This window comes from Stylophora pistillata, chromosome 3 (genome assembly GCF_964205215.1).
Source record: "Stylophora pistillata chromosome 3, jaStyPist1.2, whole genome shotgun sequence".
Lineage (NCBI taxonomy): Eukaryota > Metazoa > Cnidaria > Anthozoa > Scleractinia > Pocilloporidae > Stylophora > Stylophora pistillata.
In genome coordinates, this window is record NC_142521.1 from 8,028,202 (window position 1) to 8,055,945 (window position 27,744).

The window sequence follows — 27,744 nt, forward strand, 5'->3', positions numbered from 1 at the left end:
AACCTATGAACATGGACAAATCTCTGAACAAAGAATCCCTTCTTCCCTTATAAGTTCTCACTAGAGGCTCGTCAATCCTCTCTGGGCTGATACTGAAGGGGTGTATACAAATAAAGGCATGAAGAGTGGACAGTGGCAAATACAACAGTTCTCTCTACATGAATGGGCATTTTTTTAATCCCATCGGCAAAGAAATCGCTTCAACTGTGGTCCTTCCAAACTTTTTTTTTTCTTCAAAATTAATAGGAACAAAGTGAGGGCTTTGTTCCTGTAATATTCGCTCAATCCAAGCATCCAATTGATAAGAATCGTGTCTAATTAGACAGACAGACAGAAAATGAACATTGTTCACATGTCCGAATAAAATCTCGTAAGATTGCTCTCGGTGGAACCGCCTCACACTCATCTAGTGCAGAGGACAGCGAACAATTTTAAATTTACTGCGTGGAGGCATTAAATAAGAGAAACAAAATTACAATAAAGAAGAAAAAGAGCGCGCACGAATCCAGTACACATAAACCGATGAAAATGGAATAGGGAATCCCTTAAGGGTTGGGTTTAGCGCGCGTGGCCCAAAATAATGTTTTCATTCCAAACCAAAAGCTAAGTACACAATACAAAAGGCAAAAAGAAGACGTAATGAGTAGAACCATAAATTTGTTCCATTTTCTTCGTACAAACATTATTTATTGACTTCTATCTAGCAAGTTATTGCGCTATCGCAATCTTTAACTGACAAAAATGAGGAAATTAAATAACTCCAAAAAAAATCTTGAAATGATAGTTTACACCAGGTGTATACAATTAGTTCAATATTAGACGCGAATATTTAGCTAATCATGAGATTACGTTTCGTTAAGGAATTTCTAGTTTTTTTCCAAACGTGCCGATTGAAGAGAGGACGTGAAACGTTAGAAAACGGACCTCAACCATAGCTATTTTTTCCTACTGGCCTTAGTAGCCCCTTACATCAATGGTAAAAGAGGAATAATTGTACAAAAACAAAGACATTCCATTCCCATTGTCCAGAAGAGTTAAATAAATTCATCTTTTGCACCGACACAATGATGATAACAAAAAACGCCAAACAAAGCGTTGTTCGCTAGGAGTCGTGCTTACTATAAAACAAATCCACAAAAAACGCTTACGGTGTTAAATTTTCTCTCTAATACAAAGTTTTTTTTCCTAACTACACACCTTTGCGAATTTAAATTCACAGCGAGTACCTCGCTTGTGTCCCAGCAAGGCCACTAAAAGTTGCACGCGTACTAACAAGTATTAAAAAGCGCTCTCGTCACATCGAGAATTTCTCATTCAACTTGCATATTCAAACAATTCTTCACAAAATGAAGTCATGGACGTTCCATGTCAAAAATATGAGCTGATTAAACGCACTTGAGGAAGGATTACAAAGTGCTTAGACTTGTTGATTTTATCTTTGGAGAATCAGCTTATGTACAAAACGGCTCAATGGATCAATCGTCTTCGTTGAATATGCGGTTAAGGTTGTCGAACTTCTTGCCCCATTCTTGCAAGAAAGCAAATTCTTGCTCCTCCTCCTCATCCGGCTCTTCGTCACTGTCTCCGAGCTCACTAAGGTCGTCGACATCTGAGTCATCTCCTTCGTACCTATAAATGTGTAATTCGTCGATGGATAAGATATATTCGCCGTCCGCTTCGTGAACGCGCGTATCGATGAACTGTTTAACGTCAATGCTTTCAGGATGTACAACGCGACGCTTAGTCAAGGTGGTAACCCCGTGCTGTAAGCCAGTACCAGGCATCGCTCCTTGTAAAAGGGGTTTATTTTCTGCCACGGTGAACTCTTCTTCGCCAATACCCCCAGCATCCTTAAACTTGCCATAACCTGCACCGCCTGTACCAGCTATGCCGTTTTCAACATACGTGTACTTCATAAGAGTTGTGATATCATAGCCAAAATTATCTTCCTCGCCGGCGCCTTCGTCGTGGTACGGTCGAATGTTGTCGTGAACGTGCCCATCTTCGACCACAGCCACCACAGCTGGCACCGGTCGCCTCTTTAGTAGTACGGCGCCGACAATTGCTAAAATGGCCAGCAAAACGACCAGGACGATTGCGATAACTGCAGGATTCGCCCACTTGCTTCCTGGACGTGTGCCTGAGTAGAAAGAGAGCTTATTAATACCACTTGCTTCTCTGGAAAATCTAAGCTCTGGAGTCAATCCGTGAGTTGAGTCCGTGTCAGAACAATATTCCTTTAGTGAAGAGAAAGACGTACAAAGACGACAGAAAATATTGAAAAGTGGGAAACATGTCTGTCTCGTAGATGTGTCCGACCAATTCATTAGAATTTACACGCTAAACTTAAGATGCAGAAATACAGACAGGGTGTGTTTTATGGGATAAACTAGTATTTGCCATACCTGGATTAGGGCTGGTAACAACGGTCTCGCATCGCGGTCCAGTCCAACCAGGCGGGCACATACAGTAAGGAGGTACGGCATCCACACATGTTCCGCCGTGCAAACAGAGACCTGATGAACACGGACAGCCGAATTCCACATTCTGACGCCGTGCCTCTATACCAGGATCGTTGTCCAAATCTACGCCATTGTAATTGTTTGACGCCGTACATCCTAAGATAAATGCGTTAATGACATAAGTACCATTTTTAGTCTACAAGTACCATCAAAAAATATCAGTGAGCTTTTAAGAGCCATTTGGGTATGAACCTTGAACGTACCTCCAAAATCTCCTATAACTTCAACTTCCTTAGCACCATCAGGGGTTGCCCCCAGGAGTGTCCATCCAACAAGGGAAGTGCCATAAGCATTGACTTGTCCATATGCATCAGCCGAGCTGGCACCTCCTAATACAGTGGCTCCAGTGACGTATTGTCCACCAATACCACGACCCACACTACCACCACCAACAACACCACCACTTCCACCGACTACAACACCACCTTCACCAGAAGCGCTTCCCCCGCCACCCGAGGCGCCACTACCTCCGCCGGCCGAGCCACTGCCGCCAGAAGAACCGACTGCGCTACCGCCTTTGGTAGAACTTACTACGATAGAGCCTCCACTTGGGTTATAATTCGTTGGTATGACTCTGACATTAACCTTGCCTCCACTTTTAACGCCAATGGGCGTATATGACCCGTAAGACCTTATAATTGTTCTCGTACTCGTTGTTGCTGTACGTCCCACAAATACACGGCCTGACGAACCCACAACGGCTCGCATTCCAAATGAAGAATACAATTTCATGTAAGAACTTGAGAGGCGTACCTGTCCTGCACGACCAACAGTTATCATGGTACCCATGAGGTCGGCATCAGAGGAACTATATCCTGCTAATCCACTTCCTATTCCGCTCGAGATGATGTTGCCATCGGCAGTGCGCAAGATGGCGTTACCGCCACTGTTAACAAATGCTTCTACGACCCGTACCTGGAAAAAATGTAAAGCAATGCTTTAGCCATGAATTTATGTAAAACATGTGTACAGGCTGTGCCGGTAGCAGCACAAATTAGAACATTATGCCTTTAGTTTAACGCCACAATCATTTTACTATGGCTGTCCTCGTATCTTATCCTAATCTTTGTTCAAGCGCTCTTGTGAAACTAACTCCAGTTCCTAAATCAATCATAATCCAAACCACTCGAACAGAAGAAACCACTCCAAACATTTTCATGCCAAATGGCTCGATAACCAAATGCTGTTAGGAAAAATAATCTACGCTAGTCCTTGAAAGAATCAAAGACTGGACTCGAGAAAACGGTTTAAATGGAGCCTATCACTCTAACAGAGTAAGTTATTTTATTGACGCTTTACGTGGGAACAATTCTAAGCCCGAGTGAAGTATTTGGACAATTTGTTTGTGCTCGCAGTTTTCTTTCCATGGTCTTCGGGCAAGATTGGTATTTGGCTTTAATCGATTATCATTCTCGCGCAATTCGGTGAATACGATTTACCTCTCTCTCGGATGAGGTATTTTTGTTAGTTACTGAACTTATCATCAAAAAAAAATTAACAAACAGAGATATGAAAAAATTTGAGGCAAAGTTCCCAGTGAGCATCTGAGGAATCCGTCGGTATACACGGTGTCCCTTTGTTAACCACATTCACCATTTCACTTCTTGGATCCATATGTCAATTCTCGTTATCGCTTTGCACACATTATATAGGATTTGTGATCAAAGAATTTGGTATCAAATCGAACTATAGAATCGATGTCAGTGTCTAAGCAACTGGGCACCCCCACCCCTTCCCCCTAACTCAACAACAGCCAACCGATAACAAGTTACGCCTAATGTTGGCTTATGGAGGGGTAGGTGAGGAGTTGATCTGAAATAACTTATCGGTCACTCCTACCGGGGAACGAAACGGTTAAGGTAAAGAGAAGGCGAACTTCCCCTACCTCAGTAACATTAGGCAAGCCACCAGTAAAGAAACTTCCTCCTCCCATATTGAGTAGTTTGTGTATACCACCTGTGGTCCCCTCCACTTTACCGTCATAATCAATCTGAAGCTTTGCTTGGTTACCCTCTCTCTTGACTACAATCGTGTGGTATTTATCGTCCGTTATGTTCAGTTGGGGAATACTAAGGATCTTCATACGATCACCAAGCCGGAAGATGTAACGCAACACGTGATTCTTCACCTGCAATAAATAAAGTCATAATTTTAGTCACGGTCTAATGCGCCTGATTAAGAACGTTTCCTAAAATGAATGGATGGAATAGAAATGTCCATCTTTTCCTACACTTAAAACCCAGCAGTTTTACGAGAAACACTTAATGTCAATCGAGATAACTTGAATTTTTGCGAGGATCGATATTTTTCTACTTGGGCAGCACAACATTTCCCTGAATTCTACTAAATTGCAGTAAGAAATACCTTGCTGTCCAAAGGGCTGATACAAAAATACATCCATACTGAAAGCTCGCTCTTACCCTCTGACTACCACTTTGGTGATTTTTATTGGACTAGAGACTGTACATTTTTACGGCACTGTTTCCAGCGGGAACCCGCAAGTTTTCATGCGACACGGAAACATCTATCACAATAATAAAATTCTTACATCAATCCTGTTGAATTCTGTTCCCAGGCTATTGGAAGCCAAGAAGACAACCACATTAGAAGAATTGGGAGATATCCTAACTTGAAGAGCAATGTTAGTGAAGAATTCGTTTGACATAGAAACTGGTGGAGGAACAAGTTCTCGGCGTTTTCTTGCAGTTTGCCTTATTCGGTACTGAGTGAAGCTGTTTGGTTTATACCAGTTGGCATTGGTTCCTGGTAAAACAAAAATACATTTAAAAAAAAGAAAAAAAGATTAACTTACAAGTAAAGGAAGGGCGTATCGTAAAAGGGTCCCAGTAGACGCAAATCGACTGATGTATTGTTAATCAAAAATTGGGTCGGAATTGCTAACAACGTCGTTCTGCACGCATTTTACAACGCATCATATTAAACATTCTTTTTTAATCTCAAAGTAGAATTCGACGTTGCTACTGAACCCGTTTCGCAGCTTTAATCGCCGTCAACGATTTTAAAGTTTCTGCTCCATTTCGAGCAACATTTGTCTTTACGACGGTTGAGTAACTTCGCGCAACTTGGAAATAAAAGACATCATCTTGCAGCCAAAAAGAAAAAAGAAAACTTTCAAATTCTTTGAAAGCGCAGTGTATCGGCATCCGCATGCCTTTGTATTTCCCTTGACATTCCCGTTACGCTTGGTGGCCTATACGTCAGCATTCTCAGACATGCGCGTATGTTCGTAAAACCGTGCGGAGAGTTTCATAGCCCGGAAATGAATCATTTTAGTTCTACTTGTATTTTTCTTCCCCCTTCTTTAGTCATTTACCGGTTAGGTGTGCTTCTAGTTCTGACAGTAAATTAAACACTATTTCAAGCCACAGGTGTCTTTCGCCCTCTGTTTTAGGAGCGATTCGCACCCGCGCAAGTACACGCAAGAAAGTTCCTTGAAATGTCGGCGAGCTAAGCGTGGCGGACGGTAAGTCGATAACTCCTCCCAAGTAAAACTGCACAACCTTAAGAACGCAAATCTACTACAGTATATCTTACTTGAGTTACAGTTGGGTCCGCTGAATCCCAGGTCGCACACACAAATACTATTGGTCCACAATGGCTCGCAATATCCCTGATCGTTACAATCTGGACACGGATTGTTTTCAAGCTTACATCCCAATTCTGTGTTCTTTTCAAAAGGAGGATTCAGCAAGTCGTACATGACGTTGTTATCTTTGATATTTCTTATGCATCCTTGAAACCCAGCGTAGCTGATCTTTGCATCGTTTAACTTGTTCTCTACTCCACCAATTTGAAGTGGGCCAAATCCATTAAGGTAACTGAAATTTAAAGCAAAAAAACTATAAGTTAAAATAAGTCAGGATGCCTGCGCAGTGCTCAGCGTTGGGAGTGGGACGTGCGAGCGAGGTGACAAGCGAGAGAAATTGTCTACATCCTGGCTTACGCTTGTATACTAAGTATAACGGATAAGACCTCCGTACAACTGTCTTACGTTCTGGCCATAATAGAAGCATTAAGGAGGAAATCAAAGGGATTAAATATCTCCCCGGATTTAGGAATCGCATAATATTGCATGGTAGTAACATATATATATATTTATTAAAAACTAGATCATTGGATAATGATATTCAAGACTTTTTATTGGCTTAGCCATTATGGTATATCAGCCAATATACCATAATCTACAAATATGGCAAGGGTACGTGTCAGCTTAAAATTAAAAGAGAGCTAAAAATTTAATAAAATTTAATAACTTAATTTAACGTTCCTAATAAAACAATTATTCCACTCGTATATAATCATCTATAATCATATAATCATATATTCCACTCTATATAATCATCTCATATCCAACAAGCGCGAGTGGAATAATTGTTTTATTAAAAAAAACGCCCCCAAGATATTAGACAAATCTTCTCGGCTTTATTTTGTAAGAAGAAACCGGATATTACAATGTACAGATATTAGATCATGGTATATTGGCTCATATACCATAATGGCTAAGCCAATAGAGTCTTGAATTGCATTATCCAATGATCCAGTTTTTGATATATATATAGCAAAACAACAATTTGGCTTTTCTCTTTGAGCGCAGCTTGCCGAAAAGCCCGGCAAATTCCGTTATCATCAAGAACCATGCGGGAGAAGATCGATAATTGCCTCGCTTTCCAACGCTCTTCTGCCACAGTTTCTATGAAACTAGGGGTAATTGTGGGTTAAGAATGCATTCGACATGTTGGATGAAGGCTCGTGCCATGAACGTCGACGAGGTGTACATGTAAAAATTACCTTTTACACAGTTGTCGAGGCAAAAGCTCTGTAAGCTATTGTTTTCGCTGTTACGTTAAGTGTATGGCTAGTTTACCATTTCAAGCATGCATATTTAACATACGGTCTCAGGATTACGACATTCGTTTCGGTCCATCGCTCCTGGTTCAAACTTCGGGTACTAACCAAGAGTAAACTAAATTACTTACATATTAGAACCCCAAACTTCGCCCTCAATCTCACACGAAGCTCTGTTCTCTACAACTTGTCCATCATCTTCCGTAACCTGAGCTTTAGAGCACAGATCGATCCTCACAGTCACTTTCTGCGTGGGGAAATAAATCAGAAAAGTAATTAATTAACATGTTGCTAACGAGCAATAACAAAACATGTCTGCCTCAAACTCCGAAGACAGTGAGATAATTCAATGGCGAACAATAATTTTTTCATATAACTTGGATATATCAACAAAGTTGAAGTGGTAAATTGGCCACCGTAACGATTACAAAAGCTGACGTTTCGAGCTTTAGCCCTTCGTTTAGGGCTAACGCCTAGGGCTAACGCCTAGGGCTAACGCCTAGGGCTAACGCCTAGGGCTAACGCCTAGGGCTAACGCTCGAAACGTCAGCTTTTGTAATCGTTACGGTGGCTAATTTACCACTTCAACTTTGTTGATATATCCTAGTTATTTCGTTACTCCCACCGACGCAGCCCCAAACAGTTTCTTTCGAAACTATCAGCCTTTATTCAATAATTTTTTCACCTTAAGTTCACGAATAACTTCCACCGTGTGCCATTGCCTATCATCCAGCCGGTCCCCCCGGTTCATGTAGAGCTCTAACGGAGCGTTCGGATGAGGACCAAGAGTGAGCACAAGCTTTATGTACCCTTCAACCATCATCACGGCCATTACGTCTGGTAAACCATTGTTAGAACCTGAGTTAAAAAAACAAAACGAAAATTGGTCGCACTCTTGCTGGCACGTAAGAAAATGGAACAGGCTCAAGCGACTAAAAAATGGTGGTCAGACTCCTATTAATAATAAGGAACAACCTACAGAAATAACATCCACTTATTATACCATCAGCATTGAATACAGTAATAATGGGTTTAAATCTAAAAACACTTTTTGGCATGATAGACAATGAAATCCCGCCAGACCTCATTCAAATGCCCACATGGTCTCAATTAACAAAAAAATCGAAGCAGGTACCATCTAAAAATTTCACTATCCATTCGAAATAGGAATTCGAAATGAATACAAATTTGCACGAGTTACCTTCCGAAACAGGGCCTTGGTAGAGAAGCAGCCCATCAGCCGTTCCAGTCATGAACTGTAGCGAGACAGTGCTACGTTCATAAGCGGTCAGCTTCTCCAGCCAGAGATACGAATTGCCTTTGAATGTCCTGGTCGTGCTCTGGCATTCCGGTCCCCGAAAATCTCGCCCACACTCACAGATAATTCCCTTTGGAACAGCGTTATGACATGTTCCTCCGTGAAAGCAGGGCGTGCTCGTGGTGCAGTTTTTATCCGGTAAGATGATAGATGTATACTCTGCTTGAAGATTGACGTTTATAGCCACCACAGTCAAGGAGCTCTGAGTGGCAGGAATTTGACCGTAATCACCACTCACCACGGTGAAAGCTGAAGCCGCTTTAACAACGTTCCTACATATGCCAACTTGTTGCTGTTCGTACGCACATGCATCGATACCAATGCTTCCGATCACTAGTCCTAAACACCGGAAAAAATATACTAAATACAGAATATAGAAACACTTATACGAGGTTCATTATAACATAGTGCGCGCGGAATTCCTACCTAATTCCTAAAGAGCTACCACTCAATCACTCAAGAGGCTAGAGTTGCTCTCGGCGAACAAACTCTTGCGCTTCTCTCGTCCTTTCCAAACTTCCCGCGTGCATCCATAATTCGATACACCCACGCTACGCATGAACCAATTCTCTATTAGCGTGGTTTCACTAGTGTTTAGCGAGGCAGACGAACGCAATGGCGAAACATTACACCCTTGTAACACGCAATGAGTATCTATGCCTCAAATGAACTAAACACCTCTCTCCTTAAAGTTCGTATTTACACATTTCTCTGGTCCTAAGTGGATTTCGTATAGGACTTGAGACTCTTTTCAATCTAAAGACGCTAATCTTTGCGGCACTTTCAACAAGTTTAACTCACCTAGCCCCTCTAGTCTCTCTTTCTTTTGTATCAGCTGATTCACAACTTGCAAGCGATCCATAATCCCACCACTTGACAACTTCACTGAAAGATAAATCTCCACGCCAAACAGATCCGCGAGGGGAACGCGATTGACAGGTGCTTTCTGAATACTATAGATTAATATTCGGTCTGTATCGCCACCAGTCAGAATGTTCGCTAGCACACCTTGAACCTTTGTGTAGAAGTCAGCTACAAAAAATGAAGTTTTCCTCATTTCCAATATCAGTACGGCCACGCTTTGCTGGATCGCTGCATTGGTTACACTTTGTACTATGACCGTCACGTCTGAGGTTACTATCTTAGGGAAGTTACCAGGTCTTTGTTTCGTTTCTTCGACTTTGACACTGAATGTATACCTACCCTCTGGTATATTAGCCTCAGCTGTGATATCACCAGTTTCTGGGGTGAGGGTGAAAAATTTCTGGTCGTCCATGCTATACTTATTCTGGTCGCCATTGTAATCATCGTCTCTGTAATAAGCTTTGCCGATGATTCCACCGGCAAACCTGCCGTTGTACGCGTTCACGATGATGGTCAATTTTCCGTCAAACGGTTCGTTTCGATTCCTGTCATCTTCAACGTCAATGTACGCAAACGTTGTGTTGTCCTTCGCAGGAATTCCACTGTCTATTGCCTTGACTTTGACCTCCCATACCTGCTTTACTTCCCTGTTGAATTCTCCAAAAGCAGCCATGTTAGCCGTCTTATCTGTGGCTTTTGTAATTTTAAAACGACTGCTAAGGTCCGTATCCACAAGTGAGAATGTAAACGGAGGACCGTTGCTCGCTTCATCTGGATCGTAAGCCTCAAGAATCACGACAGGTTGTCCTTGGCTGGGATTTATTCCCGCCTGGACAGTGCCCTCGTAGTAACGAGGTTTGAACCACGGGCCATTGTCATTAATATCGGTTATGGTAAGATGCACCACTGCAATACCCTGCAACCCTCCAGAGTCTGTAGCTGCCACGGTCAAATTGTAACGAGGAACGGTTTCTCGATCTAGCTGCAGCAGCGTGTAAATTTCTCCAATACTACCATTGTTAACGTTGGACCTGACAGCAAACATATTCGCGTCATCACCATCCGTGATAGAAAACTGGAACTGCGCGTTGGTGCCGGTGTCTTTGTCAACCGCCGTTACCAGTAGGACAGTATCACCCGGTTTAACACTCTCAGATACTTTCTTGTTGTACTCAGCAGGCACAAATATTGGAGGATTATCATTGGCATCGAGCACGTTAATGTAAACCAAGGCTGGTCTTGGGGCACTCTTAGGGGGATTTCCGCGGTCACTAACCGTAACTGTCAAGTTGTACGTTTTCTTCCCTTTATCGAAGTCGAGGAGCCCAGACACGAGGATGCGACCATTCCTTGGGTCGATGTAAAACTCGTAAGGGTCATTGCCTGCCGTTATTGTATACTCTAATTCTGCGTTGGGACCCACGTCTTTATCGGTAGCGGCCACCTTGGTAACAAGGTACCCGGGCAAGGCATCTTCAGGAACATCTGCTTTGTAAACTAGGGGATCAAACACTGGACTCTGATCATTTCCATCAGAAACTTTGATTGTTGCAGTAACAGTACCAGACAAAAGTGGGGCACCGGCCTGTCTGTTTGTAGCTCTGACTCGTATCGTAAATTCGTTTTCGGGGCCCTCTCTTTCCAGAGTTTCGAGCGTGGTGACAAGCCCAGTGTCTTGATCAATCTTAAACTTGCCCCCGGCATTGTCCTCTAGTTCATAATGTATTATTGCGTTTACACCAGTGTCTAAGTCAACTGCTTGAAGAACCATCACACTGGTGCCTGGATTTTTATTTTCCTCCACAGAGCCAACATAAGGAGGGTTTGGAAAATACGGGGCATTATCATTGATGTCTGTCAGGTTCACCCTTACAAGGGCTTCTCCCCTATGTTTGCCATCATAGGCAAAGACGTAAAAGCTAACCGTTTGATCTTTTTCGCGATCAAGCTTCTCATTGGCGGTGGTTATCTCGCCAGTTCCTGAGTTGATAGAGAAATACCTCTGTCCCGTCTTGTCAATCGAGTAAACCAGTGTATCCTTGATACCAGGGCTGTCTGAGTCCGTTGCAGAAACCTGTGCTACCTTTTCGCCGGCCTTCGTTTCCTCTTGGATGGTTTCTTCGTAGATCAGCGCAGTAAACTCTGGAGCGTTGTCGTTTGTGTTAATAACCTGTCAAACAAAAATATCCACATTCGCTAAGCATTCAAGTTCAATCTCTGTTTCAACCTTTGCACAAGTCATATCATTTAAGTCATGCGAGACGAAAGAATTGTAGGCGCGGACCTACGGGACTATACAAAGGTCATGGGACACTATGAGCTTTTGTTGCAAACAGCTCTGGAACAACCCTTCAAACCTCTAAGCCATCAAGTGTTGCGGGTACTACCTGATCCTTTTCACCCTAACACGGGGGGGGGGGGGGGAATTAGTTCAACAATCAAGAGCTTCTTTAAATGTCTATCATTTTCTTTATTCTCAGGACCTCAATGTGTGATTTAGGGCTGATATTGTAAGGAGAAATTAGATGCAAGTCACTCTTAGGAGTCGAAGGGTTTATCTAACACCCTAAAACCTATTTCGTCAGTGGGCCCAAATTTACGATTTAGTTACCGTTATGACTACGTCCACCGTGTCGCTGTCTTTTCTGTCTGTGGCGGTCACTTTAATGGTGTAAGTTGATTTGCTTTCGAAGTCCAGCTTGCCTTCAAGATAAAGAATACCCTTGTTTTCGGGACTGTAGACTGTTTCCATTCTGAAAAGCTGGGACTGTCCTCCGCCAGAAATAAAGTACTCCAACCTTGCATTGTCTCCAATATCAGCGTCCGTTGCTGATAGGTCAAGGATAGAGGTGCCTATGGGAGCATCTTCTTGGACATTACCTGTATATTTCCTTTTTTCAAAGACGGGAGGCTCATCATTCTGATCCACAACTACAACGGAAACGACAACTTTGGCTTGGAGAGGTGGCGTGCCTCCGTCTGTGGCGGTCGCGAACACAGTGTGAGTTTTTTCCGCCTCCCTGTCAAATTTCTCCCGGCTAAAGATGGTGCCATTGCTTGCAACTATCCTGAACTTCTGAGACGCATCAAGTGAATACAATACTTGACCAAACAAACCGGTGTCCCTGTCATCTGCTTTGACCGTGATCGCATTGAAGCCTCCAGCTGTTTCCTCGGGAACTCTGGCGGAGTACTCTTCAAGTTTAAATGTTGGTGTGTCGTCGTTTACATCTTTCAGTTTTATGTCGACAGAACAAGTGGCATACAAATCATTTTCATTCTCTCTCGCGCGAATCTGAAGCGTGTAGCTACTCTGCTGCTCAAAATTAAGCGTACTTGCAGTTGATATTACTCCTGTTCCTGGATCAACCTTGAAGTTTTGCTCAGCACTGGGGTATGACTTCACCAAACTATACGCAATCACATTCGTGGAGTTAACCTGGCTTTCCGCTTTCACCGTCACCACTGGTGTTCCTACTTCCACGTCTTCTTGAATCTCGGCAGTGTAAACACTACTTGGTTCAAATTTGGGTGGTTGCTTGTTTACAACATTTATCTCAACTGTGGTCTCCGATGAACTTGTTTTTGGAGCGGTTGGGGTAGCCTGATTGGATGCTCGGATTTTCAGCTGTACGGTTTGTTCGAAATTGGACAGGACCGCGATTGTTCTAATGCTACCTGTTGTTCCATCGACTTCAAACTTGTCATTAGACCCAACTAAGGAGTACACCACCTTCTGGTTGTTTCCTATATCATCGTCCGTAGCGCTCACAGTCAAGACAGTCGTACTTATTGGAGCTTTATGAAACACACTACCATAATATTGCCTTGTGAAGAACACGGGATAATTATCGTTAACGTCGGCTACTTTAACTTCTATGATACAATAGGAGAGAAGCCTCTCTGCTTCATTTCTTCCGTGTCCTCCATCCTCGGCTTGTACTATCAACGTGTGACGATCTGCAGTCTCTCGATCCAAGCTAGTTATTGTAGTAATCAGACCTGTGGAATTGTTTATTTCGAAGAGCCTTTCTCCACCGGTAACAAGCTTGTACTCCACTTCCCCGTTCCGTCCATTGTCTGAGTCCTTGGCAGTGACTTGAATTACCCTCTCGCCTGTCGGTTTGTTCTCCTCAACAGTAACTTCATTCGGGCAAACAGTGAAAACTGGTCGGTTGTCATTGATATCTTCAATGTTGATCACAACACGCACTTCATCATATTTCGGATTTGGAGCTGTGTCTGTTGCCCTTACTGTGAGAGTGTACTGTTTTTTCTGTCCACGAACACTCTGTGCGAGTGACAGTACACCGGTGTTACCATCAATGTTGAAGATGCTGCTAGCGCCACTGGTTATCGAGTACAATGAAGAGTCGCCATCAACATCTCTAGCAAGAATGGCTGCTAGAGCTTTATTAGTCGCGGCATCCTCTGCAATATCAATGCTGTATTCTCCCCTCTGGAATTTCGGTTCTTCATCATTCTTATTTTGTACGGTAACCCTGACGTACGACCTTGAAGAGAACTTTTTTTCGCCAAAATCCTCCACGACAACTTTAAATAAGTGTCTCCTTTGAGTTTCAAAATCAAGCGGTGTATCACCAACACTTATCAAGCCAGTAACTTCATCAATTTTAAAAACATTAGTACCTTCCAATGAGTACTTCAGTTCTGCGTTTTTGCATGCACAACCTGTGCAATCACAGTCGTATGCCGTGACACTAAGCACAGAGGCGCCTGATCCGACATCTTCATTGATGGATTTTTCATACACCTTCAGGGGGAAGAAAGGGTAGTACTCGTTAGCGTTCTTCACCGAGATGCGAACATCTACATCATTGGAGTCCCCACGAGGAATCTGCTCGGTTGTTCTAACTTTCAGGTTGTACATGCTTGTCTTTTCACGGTCTAACCTCGAGTTCACTATGAGTTCACCAGTAGATTCAATGGAAAACTTGTTATCCGTGTCACCTTGCACGATTGAGAAACCCAGTCTTGCTCCAGAAGCACTGGTCGCATTGACAACACCAATCACCTTCCCAGGAAGATCATTCTCAAACACTTCGAAATTGTACGAACTTTCGGAAAATTGTGGTTTAAAATTGACAGTCTTGATATCAAGGTACACCGAGTCGCCAAACTGACGCGGGACGCCAAAATCAAAGCCAAACACAGTCACATTGTAACCTCCCCTGTCTTCTAGAATACCGCCTGTCTCCACAACTTCAGTTAGGGGATTGATGGCGAACGGTATTCCTCTAGATACCATCTGGTAGCCAATCCTCCCACTCAAGCCACCGTCCTTATCCTCGGCTTTGAGCTGATACGCACTCGTCCCCGGCCGCGAATTGGTGTTAACACGGCCGAAGAACTCGACCATTTTCATGACAGGTTTATTGTCATTGATGTCGATCACATTGATTTCAACATCCACATCGTTAGTACGACTGAGTGGGGCAGGCTCTTGTTCTCGGACGGTTAAAGTGTAGAACTGCCTCGCTTCAAAATCAAACGGTCTCGTCATGCGAACTCTGCCAGAATCATCCACAGTGAAGTTGGCTTTCCGCGGATAGATAATTGATAGTGTGCTACCAGGGAAATACCTTGGAACTATGGCTACCACACTACCGACCTCTTTGTCTTCTCTAACATACTCTCTCACTGGTTGCTGCTGTTCCGGTCTGTAGCTAACCAGCACAAGCTGCACATTAACCTTGCTCTCGCGTGGTGGAGAACCGTTATCCTTGGCGGTCAAGTTAAACTTTACCGGAGATGGGAACTCCTTGCGAGGTTTCTTGGCTATCAAGAAACCTTCTTTATCGATTGAAAAGGATGCCCGTGCATTCTCAGATAATGTATAGGTGATTTTGTCCCCTACATCACCGTCAAAGGCTGACAGACGGGCGACAGGATCGCCTACCTGGAAGTCGTCCTCTACTTTTCTTTCCACATAACCATCAACCTCACCAGGGAACGTGGGGGCGTTATCATTTATATTCTTGATTTGAAAGATCACAGTCACTTGATCACTGCGGTCTCTAGTGTCCATCACTCGCACAACAAGCTTACGTTCTCGAGCTTCCTCGTAGTCCAGCTCTCTTGTTACCATAATTTCACCTGTGGAAGGATTAATCCGAAACAAGCCATCTTCGTTACCAGATACTACTTCATAAGTAAGAGCCTCAGAAGTGGCCGCTTTCACGACGATGACTCTGTTGTTCGCTTTAATGCCTTCTGTAACTTCTTGAACGACTGGTTTAACGACAAACTTGGGCGGTCCATCAGGTAAAAAGACATTCAGGTCCACTTTAGCGATAGTACTTCTCGGCGGATTTCCTTTGTCTTTGGCTTCCACGTCAAGTGTAAAAGTAGAAGCTGACACTGTTGTTAAAGACTTTTTGACCTTAATGACTCCGGTATCAGGATCAATTTTGAAGGCTTCCTCCTCATTACCCCCCGTAATGTTATAAACCACTTTACCATTATCACCACTGTCCAAATCCGTGGCTACAACCAATAGGACTTGAGAGTCCACTTTGGCATCAAGGGCTACTTTAGAGACGTAGGAATCCGCGGAAAACTTAGGGGTCTGATCGTTCACATCTTTTATGTTGAACATCACTTTGGCGATGGCTTTGAAAGGAAAAGAATACAGATGAAAGTTAACGCAAGTTCAGAAATCAGCATAGTCATGTCAATAGCAAGCTGTACAACGCAGTACTTCGACTTTGTACTTCCCGTAACCAATAGGAAACTTCTTCTTACAATTGAATATCGATACAATATCAAGCAGACAAAAATTAAAATTATTAAAAACTAGATCATTGGATAATGCAATTCAAGACTTTTTATTGGCTTAGCCATTATGGTATATCAGCCAATATACCATAATCTACAAATATGGTAAGCGTACGTGTCAGCTTAAAATTAAAAGGGAACTAAAAATTTAATAAAATTTAATAATTTAATTTAACGTTTTTAATAAAACAATTATTCCACTCGCGCTTGTTGGATATGAGATGATTATAGCCAACTCGGCGCTACGCGCCTCGTTGGCTATCTATCATCTCATATCCAACGCGCGCTCGTGGAATAATTGTTAAATATCAAAGGGGATTATTAAATAATCCAATACCAAATTATCCGAATTAACATGAATTAGGTAACGTCTTTTGCGCATTTCTTAAAGAAGGTATTCCAAAATTGAAATTTTTTTTTCAGGTATTTACCTTTAAGATGAATAATGTATAAAAAAAATTTTCGGTGGACCCCTCCCCCCATCCCCGCAGCATGATGGCTTTTAGCTCATGGATGCCTGTGTCTATTTGCCTATGGTATATTTCAATACGTCTTTTTTCATTTACTCATTCATCTGTTTATTCAATAATCAGTCATTTATGTTTATGTATTATCTCCCTGGTCGTTTTTGACAGTACGTTACATTGAAAACAAACTAACAAACGCCCAAATCTCTGCATCATAATGCCTTGGAGTTCAAAACTTATCACTACTAACTGCTTAGACCACCACTGGGGTAAAAAAAAAAAAAATGAAGTTCAGCTCTATCATGGCATTATACGCAAAAGCGTGCGACTCACTGGAAAGAGAAGGAATTCCGTTATCCGCTGCACGGATGTATAAAACGTGCTGCTTGATCTGTTCAAAATCAAGTGGCCTAGCAGAGGGACTGGAGCCAACCGGGGCATCGATAGTACTAATGGAGCCAGTCTTGGGGTCAACGTTAAACTTCGAGTTTACATTCACAGTGTACAACAACCGATATTCGACTTCTCCGTTATCTCCAGTATCTTTGTCTTCTGCTGACACTTTTCCAACTTCTTGAGCAAAACCTTCGGCAAAAAGGGAAAATCATCAAAAGTCTGCCTGAAATTTGAAGGCCTACCACCCAAATCAGCAAAGCTCGAAAGGTACCACATATAACATATCACCGAGCGATTTTACACGACTAAGTTTTATTTGACGAAACGAATAGAGAGAGAGCTTCAGGAGAAGGAAAGCCTAACGCAAACACGATTTTGATCACTTGAAATATTCACTGTACACCAGAATTCTCTAGTTGTTTACCATGAAACAAAGTGCATTCCTGAAAATTTTCATGCACCCTGCCCCTTGAAAGTGTGGTTACTTTTCACAATATTGCAAACGTTCTCGGGTGGAATGGCCGTAGGTGAGAAGCAACTTTAAACCATACACGACCTGTACGGCCGCCGATGCATCCTGCAATACGAATGACGGACGAGGCTTTTTGTATCGATTGATAGATACCGGCTGCATGTACCTATTCAGACAGTGGCTGTATGGAAATTTGACTGTATTTCCAGTGAAACTATTCTCGCAATTACAAAAACATCTTACAACTACAAGACCGAGTCGCGCTGCAACTGTTAAGTTTGTGGAAATTCACAAAAATGTAAACCCTCTGCTTCCTGTGATAACATGAACAAATCAAAGCTTGCTGATTTCAACCAGATTGCTGGCTTTCAAAATAACTGACATACCTTCGCTCTGACGAAGGGCTGACGCTCGAAACATCAGCTTTGAAAACTCTTTACGGTGGCCAATTTACAATATCAACACAGTTGATAAAATCACATTACTTTGTGATACCGCCCACCGACGCAACACCACCGTTTCTCTAGAAACTAACCCCAAGTAATCATTTAACAAACCTCTGTCTTCGCTAACATCAAAAGAGTAGACGGCTTTAGTAAACCGGGGAGCGTCATCATTTTTGTCCCTAATCGTCACATCCACAGACGTGTTGCTGACCTTGTTTCCCACAGAAACGGACACTTTCAATGAATACGAGGAAATTTTCTCCCTGTCCAGGGGTCTGGCCACGCTTATCACACCGTCGTGGTTGATACAGAATGCTTCGTCGGTGTTTCCACCAAGGATGTTGTACTTGTAGTTATTGTTTGGTGTTGTTGGTGAAATATCTTTTACCTTAAAACCAACAGGTTTGTTCTCATCCAAGGAAACTGGAATAGTCGGAGACAGCTGTGGTGCTTGTAGCCCTTCTGTTACAGTAAATCTGAGGTTATAAAAGCTTTGGAGACCTTTGCTGTCCCTGGCTTGAACACGAACAGTCCATACCTGCTGTTCAGATCGCCTAATTGAAACAGAATGAAAGGCCGGTATACTCTAATGAGCAAACATATAAAGAGAGGGGAAGTGAAGAATATCTAAGTCATTAAAATTTTTAAAGATATCAGCAAGGTTTGTGTGTTGTTGCTGAGGACCACATAAAACTGAAAAACATATTAGAACTCCAACAAGTACATCATCCTGGCATAGTCACCATCTAAGCTTGATCAGCTGTATAAATCACAATCAACGCCCTTGTACATATGGTCCATAGCCTTCACAGCATTACCTTATTTCCCGTGAGGCTGTGATAACACCTGTATTCTGATCTATCTGGAATGGAGTGTTTGACGTGGTGATACTGTACTTGACCTGTCCATTAGCACCTGCATCACGATCAATAGCAGTTACCTACGACAATAATGAAATATGGTGAAATTGTTAAAGGACTCCTTTGAAATAATAGCATTATAGCTAAAAATCACTATTTGTTGGAGGACCATGGGCTTGTTTCCTGAACAGAAACTGATTATCACGCCTAAACATACACTGTACATTAAAAATTCCAACAACATCCACTCCATCTCCCCTCTCCTTTCCTTCACGATCCATTCCTTACTTATTTTGATCATCAACATTCATTTTTCCCGCTCACAGAAAAATAAAAATAAAATGAGGCTACAACAGATCTAGTGGATATAAAAAAAATGTTAGTAAATTATAGTGTAATACCCCGTGCTATGTCACCAAGAATGTCACATCACTGTGGACTGTCCATGCTGTCTAGTCACACATTACATAAAAAACACACACACACACACACACAGACACATACACACACACAGACACATACACATAGACACACACACACTGTCACACACACACACAGACATAGACACACACAGACACACACAGACACACACACAGACACACACACACAGACACACACACAGACACACACACACACAGACACACACACACACAGGCACGCACACAGACACACACACACACAGACACACACACACTCTTGCCTCATTTTTAAAAAACAGTTCCGGTTGAAATAAGTTTTTGGTTGAGTGACTCAACCAAAAATTTACTTGAACTTAATTTTTTCATGCACTGTACATTGTACTATAACTTTATCCTCAAAAACTCCAATCCTTGCCAAGTCTAAAATCCTGTGATCTCTTTTAACTCCCAAGATCTGATTGTTAATTCTCCCCTCTAACCGCTCCACATTTCCTTGTAAATTAATAATGAGAATTTGGTGTTAGATCAAGATAACTTCTACCTGATAAGTTTGAACATTCTCATTACCTGTTTGCTGGATAATGTATGGATATTGTAAGGGGAAGTTACATGTTAATCACTCCAAGGAGTTAAAGGGTTATCTAACCATGGCTGGCATGAGGAATCAACATACATTTTCATTTTCTTCCAATCTTAAAATAATCAGACTACAACAACTTGCACTGCTTATGATTCTCATCAATGCATCAAGTTACTGATAGTCAAATTTATTCTGTTACCAGTTAATTCTTAGTAGAACTGCATCATTGAATAAAATCTCGCATTCTGATTGGTTAACAAAGTTAGGTATTTAGCATGGAATTGTGAGTTGAAAACAAGGCTAATGATATCATTTCGCATCTACGTAAACATAACAATTTTGAGTAATGCTGTTTCCTTTTTTTCTCATTATTATTCTGTTATGCAATTCAAGGAAAATCCAGTACTTCACTCGTGAATTCCGCATTAAATTGCACTTCAAAACCGATATCGCACTCATTACCAGATTATGCAAGTTCAAATGTGAAGACATATGCACTGCAACTGACTTGTTCAATCAGGGTGATTGGTTCTTTAAGTCTGACTACACCAGTAGTTATCACCATGAAGAAATTTTTCCTGAGCATACTAAATTCTTCAGTTGCTCTTGGATGGTTAATGGTTCCCTCAAATACTTCAAGTTTACCATTCTTCCTTTTCGGTTTTCACGTGCAATTTAATGCGGAATTCCCTCGTCAAGTAATGAATTTTCCTATACAATTACATGTTATCTCAACCTTTTAACTCCCAATATGTGATTGTTACTGCAAAACATTTGAATTTGGCGTTAGATCAAGATAACAACCTCTCCCTGATATGTTTGAATATTCTCATATCCTGTTTGCTGGATAATGTATGGATACATTATTACAGTGAGAAGTTGCATGTTAATCACTTCTGAAAGTTAAAGAAAGGAACAAATCCAAACCAGACATAAAAAGTTCCAATCAAACCCCATGTGTTTTTCACTCACTGACAACATTCCTATACAATTTACAATTAAAAAATATCTCAAGTTTCTAATAAATGATATACAACAACTACATGAGTTGAAGACAGAAGAGTGCTGGCCAGAACATTCAAAACCTTTTTAAGTTGAAAAAGCCTGAGAAATTTTTACTTTGCCCTGTACATTTTATTCTGGCTATGGCTAGTTGATAATAACTGACCTTTACTACAAAGCTTCCTTTGGGTGAGTAGTCTTCAACTGCAAGGTTTTTAGGTTCAGTCTCCATGAACGTTATTTTTGGCGTGAAGTCATTCACATCTAGCACATTGATGGTAGTAGTCACCTCTGAAGCCAACTTAGTGCCATCTTTGTTAGCACGAATTACCAGTTTATAGGTTGCCTGTGTCTCACGATCAAGAGAATTTGCTACTTGGACTTGTCCACTTTGAGAAATTTTAAAGGCATTGTTTATATTTCCACCAACAATACTATATCTAATCGAATTTGGTCCCTTTGCTGTTACTTTGAATACATTAGTGTCTCTTGCTGCACTTTCTGCAATGTCTTTAGAGTAACTTGCTGGATCAAACTGGATATATGTTGTTCCAGGAGCATAGACTTGCACAGACACTCTTGTCTTTCGAATATTATTATTCTCTTGGGCTGAAAACAAAAAAAAAAAGATGGAAAACATGATATCAGTCTCATTGCTGTCTGTCAAATTAACAACATTTTAATTTCCTGAGTTTGTTCACCTACCTCTATCAGATGCCTCAATCAACAGATTGTACGTCTTCTCTGCCAAGGAACTTGCACTGGACAACACACCAGTGTTAGAATCCAAACTGAATCTGTAAAACAAGCAGGAATAGTCACTCCAATAAATAGAAACAAAATTTAAATTGTTGAATGTAGCATCTACTCTCTTAAACTTTGCTGCATTTTTCAATAATTTTGTCATTCAGAGGCAGTCCTTATTCAGTGGAATTGCTTCACTAAAACTTTGCGTAACATAGAAATGTTATATAGTAAATGGTTTGAACTCAGGGGTAACATGTGAAAGTGTAGTGTGATCCTCCAAGTGAGTATAGTCCTGAGAAGGACTGTTGTTGGTGGTGGTGACTGATGTTTTGACAACCTGTGTGGAAGTCATCATCAGAGTCAAGTGAATAGTTCATGACAGTATATAAAATGTTCTTAGTCCGGTTTGTGTAAAATGGTTGGTCAGTTTTGCCGTGATGTAATTGGCTGTAAGACTCAAGTGGTGTAACTCAGTCGTGATTGGTCTGTTTTGATCCGTCAGTAAAGTTACGTTGTTCTGTTTGGTTCATTTGTAATGTTAATGCCATGAATGAGCTGTTTGTATAGAGCTGAAAGTAGTTGACACTACCAGCTCCACACAAATGACTACTTTCAAATAGAAATGTTAACGGCAATACAGAAATGTGTATCACTGTCTCATTTTGGCCAGGAAAATGGGCTAGCTTTACACTGAATTGCCTTAAGCTTTCAAAAAACTAAGCTTACCACCCTCATGGCAGTTAAACTGAAAAACTTTGAACACTAACCCTAAGTAAAAGCTTTAAGGCTACTACAATGTTGGTCCTACTTGTTTTCATGAAAAATAGCCTCATTCCTAGATGTAGTACTGATTCAAGGGCAGGTCTAATTAATACTTTTGCTCTCACAAATGGTGCTTACACAGAGGTAACTCTCACTAAAGGGATGTAATTAACCCAGAAAATACTACAGCATTCTTTTGTGTTCGAAACAGTTAAAGGCAATTTTTTTCTACCTGTTTCTATCCTGAGTGTCTCGACTTATTTGATACGTGACTTCTCCAAATGAGCCAGAATCTTTATCTGTGGCTGTGACTTTTAGGATTGAATTCCTCACAGGAAAATTTTTGTCCACAGAAGCCCAGTAACTTTGCTGTGAAAACACTGGAGCATTGTTATTCTTATCCCTTATTTCAACCTCCACTTGTGCGGAGGCATACATGTTGCGATAATTTTTATCAGTAGCTCGCACCTCAAATGTAAACTTGGGAGTGTCAAAGTGGTCAAATGATGACTGAGTTATCAGTTTACATTCACCATTCTTGTTATTGTTACTAGTCACTAATTTTATCGTGAAGTGATTTTCTATAGCTAGGGACTGTATATTCTCAATTGTACACTCAAAATTTGTTATTGTTGTGTCTGCATCTTCAATGACTAATCCCCCCGATGATCCATCTCGATTTGTTATTGTAATTGTAGTGCCAGCACTGGTGTCTTCATCTATAAAGAATTTGTAGCTACTCTTGCTAAACTTGGGTGGGTCCTTTGTATCTGTGACAGTAATGGTGACACTTTCGGTGGCAATCTGTTGTGGCCCACTTGAGGCCTGTACTTTATACACTCCTTCCGTAAAAGCCTCATAATCAAAAGAGCCAGTTGCAGAAAAGCGGCCTAAAAGAGAACCAACCAAGTTAGGAAAAGCATCGAGCACTTCCATTACTAGTCAGACCCCTCTTTACTTCAAAGTATCAAAATCTTATTAACATCTCTCAATTTTTCTCACTTGCAAAGGGAAAAAAACCTTCGTTTTCTCTTAACAAACAAGGAAGAATATCAGCTAAGAATTTGATAATTTTTTTTAACTTGCAATCAAACTAGTACAAATGGAGACCCTTGTTGCCAACTTTGCTAAAATGAGTCTTAACATAGAACCTCTCATATAAAAGAACAATAAAAGATTAAAAAAAAAAGGATAATTGTAGGTAAGGTAAAAACTTGAAGTAACAAGTAAAATAGTTTGCACTTGGTCAAGGATTACCAGTAGCCTAAGTTATCAGGGCAATCTGCATCAACATTCCTCGTCAACCATCCTTTTTCTTCTTTGCTTAATGTTAAGTTGTTTCTTATCACAAAAACCTACACTGATATTTTGTATGTCTCTCCTTTTAGCAATCACCCTTAGTGCTGGTACAAGTGGTTGCTTAATCCTATCTCTTCCATGATGGCATTAAGAATCATTTCTACTGTCTGCAATTCAATTCTAATTAAGACATTAGTTTTGAGAATTTGGTATGGGATCAACAAGTCATCCCCTAATTGATATTTTTCTTTATTCTCGTCACTTGTTTGCTGGATATTGTACTGATATTGTTAGGAGAAATTCTGTCTTGGTCAGTCATAAGAGTGTAATGATTAGGAGAGATGGTCATTCAAGAGAAATGTTGATACAAAAAGCCAAACACTGAATGAATCCACTACTTATTTCTGTTTCTTGTTTTATCAATTAATTGAAGCAAATAGACAAAATTCGAAAATATCTTCTACCTTAGGCAATATATGACAGTATCTCATTTGCTTACTCTCTCTTGATTTTTGCATAATGTACCTTTGTGGTTCAAACTTTTGTTAATTGTTAGAGCATGTGAAGTCAGGTTACCTAACAAACTTCTGATTGCATTGTTACAAAACAGAAGTATTGGACCGTACTCTTTACATCTATTTTTCTCCTTTAACCAAATGTCTCACATCTGATAATATAATTATACAATTAAATGATTTCCTCTCACATGGTTTTTTTTTGAAAACATAAAGCACAAGAATTTGTAAAAATTCTTGACCTTAGTGGTAGTCCAAAAAGAGACTGAGAAACATAACAGTGTTTCACAATGGTTACCTAGGGGAGAGTCATTAAGAGAGAGAGAGAGAGAGTTGACTGAAAAGTGTAGGCAGTTACTTATCATTTTTATTGTTATTCTTACCAGAATCTTGTTCCACTGAAAACTTTCCATCAGTGTCACTGGCAATAGAGTATGTCACAGGTTTACCTTGACTATCTTTGGCAGCTAAACACAAAAGGCTATCAATCTGTCCCAGATTTTCTGGCACAGTAGCCCTGTATGGAAGATTAACAAAGGTTGGAGGTGAGTCTGCTTCACTCACAACATCAACAATCACTTGGGCAAGAGAATCCTTATTTGTAGCTGTGGCACGGACAGAAAGCACAAAATTCCTCTCCTCATTTGCGGGATCTAGTGGTCTTGCTGTGGTGATGACCCCTGAATCTGTTTGGATGGTAAACGCACTTCCAGCATTGTCAATTGAGTATGTTACAGTATCACCATCTTGGTCAATGGCATGGATGGCTGTCACAAAGGTTCCCTTAGGGGCATTTCCTGGTACCTCAGCCTCGTAAACAGGCTGGGAGAAGTCAGGAAAATTGTCTTCAACTCCTGTGACTGTAATTACCATGTACAAGTTAGATTTTAGAGGATAGAGGGATTTATCGCGAGCCTCAATCAACAGGTTATACTGAGGTTGCTTTTCTCTGTCAAGGACAGCGACAGAGCGTAAATCACCAGTGTTCTCATTAATTTTAAAATATGGCAGGCCAGATCCAGAAGCAATAGAGTACATAACCTGACCTTCAGGCCTTTGACTGCCATCAGAATCAGTTGCAATAATAGAACTACCAACTTTTGTATTGATCGCTCTATTCTCTGGAATGGATGCTTGACGCTGATATTTATTTGGAGCCTGAAACTCTGGTGCAAAGCGATTTTTATCCACTTGCTGCACAGTAATTTTCAAAGAAGCTGTTGCACTGAGGGGACTTTGAGCTTCATCTTCAGCATTAACGTTAAGGTCGTAACTACTTTTAATTGAATAATCTAAATTCGTCCTCAAAGAAACCACACCATTGTTTTGATTGATTTGGAAAGCATTGTCTCCACTAAGGCGGTACCGAATACGTGAGTTTCGGCCCGGAGGATCACGGTCCACTGCATGGATAACAAGAACAACAGCACCAACAGGGAAATCCTCGCGCACATTTGCTGAGTAACTTCCTTCTGGAAACACTGGAGGCGTGTTTGCTCCTGGGTTAGCTGTGTCAGCTGGAGGGTAGTCAGCAATAAGATTTATGTTTACCTCCACATCTGCTGTGTGGGTTCTAGTGCTGTCCCTACCGCGGTCTTGAGCAGTAACTTGCAGTTGAACAGCTGCTTGATTGGGTAGTCGACCCACCACTTTCATAACTCCTGTGATAGCATCGACAGAAAACCATGGCGAACCTCCGCTGATGTAGTAATAGATACCTCCGTTGGTACCAACATCCGCGTCGGTTGCGCGAACTCGCAATACAGATGTCATGAGAGGGGTATCCTCGTTAATAGTGGCCGTGTAAGAATCCTTGTCGAACTTTGGATCGTTGTTGTTAACATCGAGGACAGTAATGCTAACTTTAGTGGTTCCAAATCGTCTGCCATCGAATGCACGAACGGTTAAGATTATTTCGGGTGTGTTGACGTCCCTTTCGATCCTGATATTTGTAGTTTTCAAAACAAGAAAGACGCGATTAATGTTGCTAAGAATCCTTCGTTCAGCTTTGAAGTACCCTTTCTCGTTTCCGCCACTTATGGAGTAACTTATGCTGCCTTCCTTGTCTCTGTCTTCAGCAAAGCAGTTTTCAAGACCCAACACGATGGTGTCTACTGGAGAATCTTCCTTTACTCTACCATGATACAAATTTGAAGGGAAAGTCGGACCGAAATTGTTCGTGTCCGTTATAAAGATTCGGATACTTAAAGGAACCCCTCCTTCCTTGTCACCTCGATCACGCCGCACAGCCACCAAATCATAGTTGTTTTTCTTGCCGATCTCGAAGTCGATCGGCTTTGTTGTTGTAACGACCCCTTGTTCAGAAATTTGAAACAAGGTTAAAGCAGCCTTCGAATCGGCATCTTGCGCCGGGAAAAAGGTGTAAACTTCATTACTCGCAGGTAAAGGGAATGTGTGTACTGGCTGTCCAGCGTCCTTGCCTTCTTCTAGATTAACTGTAACGTCGAAGCCCTGTCCAATAGCCGTATGTAATAAACAGAAGTAACATAAAATAGAATAAACGATCACGCTGATGTCTCGCATGTTTAGCAACTGCAACTCCAGCGTCTCGATATTTGCGGACTACAACTCTATCCTTGATTTCTTGACCCTTTCAAATGTAATTATCGATACCAAAACATTAGAAAAACCAGAATCTCCAGACGTTTCAGCAAGAATCTGTATCATTTGTTCGCAAGGAACGAAAAACTATTTGTCAAACGACCGCAAAATAGCAGTTGTTCGGTTTCGACGCGAGTGAACAATGCGATGTTCGCTGTACTAACCAATCAGAGCGGCTTGATGAAAGGGACGTCAATCATCATACCGAATTAACAACACAGTCACGAAGCAAGAATGTTAGCGGGGTATACGAAATAACCCTTCAAAGTTCGTATTGTGGCGAGAATTCAAGCTGATTTTAATGCTTATAATCCTGATCTATCGATGCATGAGTTCATAGGTCGAAAACAAAGCTAGGGTACTATGTAACCGTGTAAAACAATCAACAGATTTCAAGCAACTGACAAAATTTTTTTTCTTTTCTGGTGAGTACTTGAAATGCTACGTTGTATATCCAGCCCTACCCACTTCCGACTAAGGCAACCAATCGCTTTCACCTTTATAGACAACTGGGAATTCATTAATGAACGTGTTTATCTTACGCAAAGAGCAGTCTTTTTTAACATTCCCCACATTTCTCCGAGCCAAACCTATGAACAGTGTTCTGGCTTTGAGACAACCTCTGAATTCATATCCCGAGCTAATAAAATATCCAACTTCTTTCTCTAACACTTCAGCGAGCAAAACACCATTCACTGCATTTTTCCCACGCTATAACATAGGAGAGAGATTTAACGATCATAAACAAAGCTCAAGCAATTGTTGAGGTGGTCCCGTAAACAATAGATA

The 27,744-nt window shown here is 41.3% G+C and overlaps 1 protein-coding gene across 1 annotated transcript; it reads right to left on the reverse strand.

Moving 5' to 3' along the window:
- Positions 1–656: 656 nt before the first annotated feature.
- On the reverse strand, positions 657–27,173 carry LOC111325259 (protocadherin-like protein). Its single transcript, XM_022929073.2, has 18 exons — positions 24,717–27,173; positions 22,752–23,409; positions 21,716–21,807; positions 21,177–21,619; positions 18,968–19,089; positions 18,261–18,703; positions 17,169–17,420; positions 12,182–16,203; positions 9,508–11,740; positions 8,590–9,045; positions 8,074–8,246; positions 7,520–7,635; positions 6,078–6,361; positions 5,071–5,285; positions 4,408–4,650; positions 2,726–3,437; positions 2,406–2,618; positions 657–2,140 (listed from the first exon to the last, which is right to left on the reverse strand). The coding sequence occupies exons 1-18, from the start codon at positions 26,875–26,877 to the stop codon at positions 1,476–1,478; spliced, it is 13,503 nt and encodes a 4,500-aa protein (XP_022784808.2). The 5' UTR covers positions 26,878–27,173; the 3' UTR covers positions 657–1,475.
- Positions 27,174–27,744: the final 571 nt, after the last annotated feature.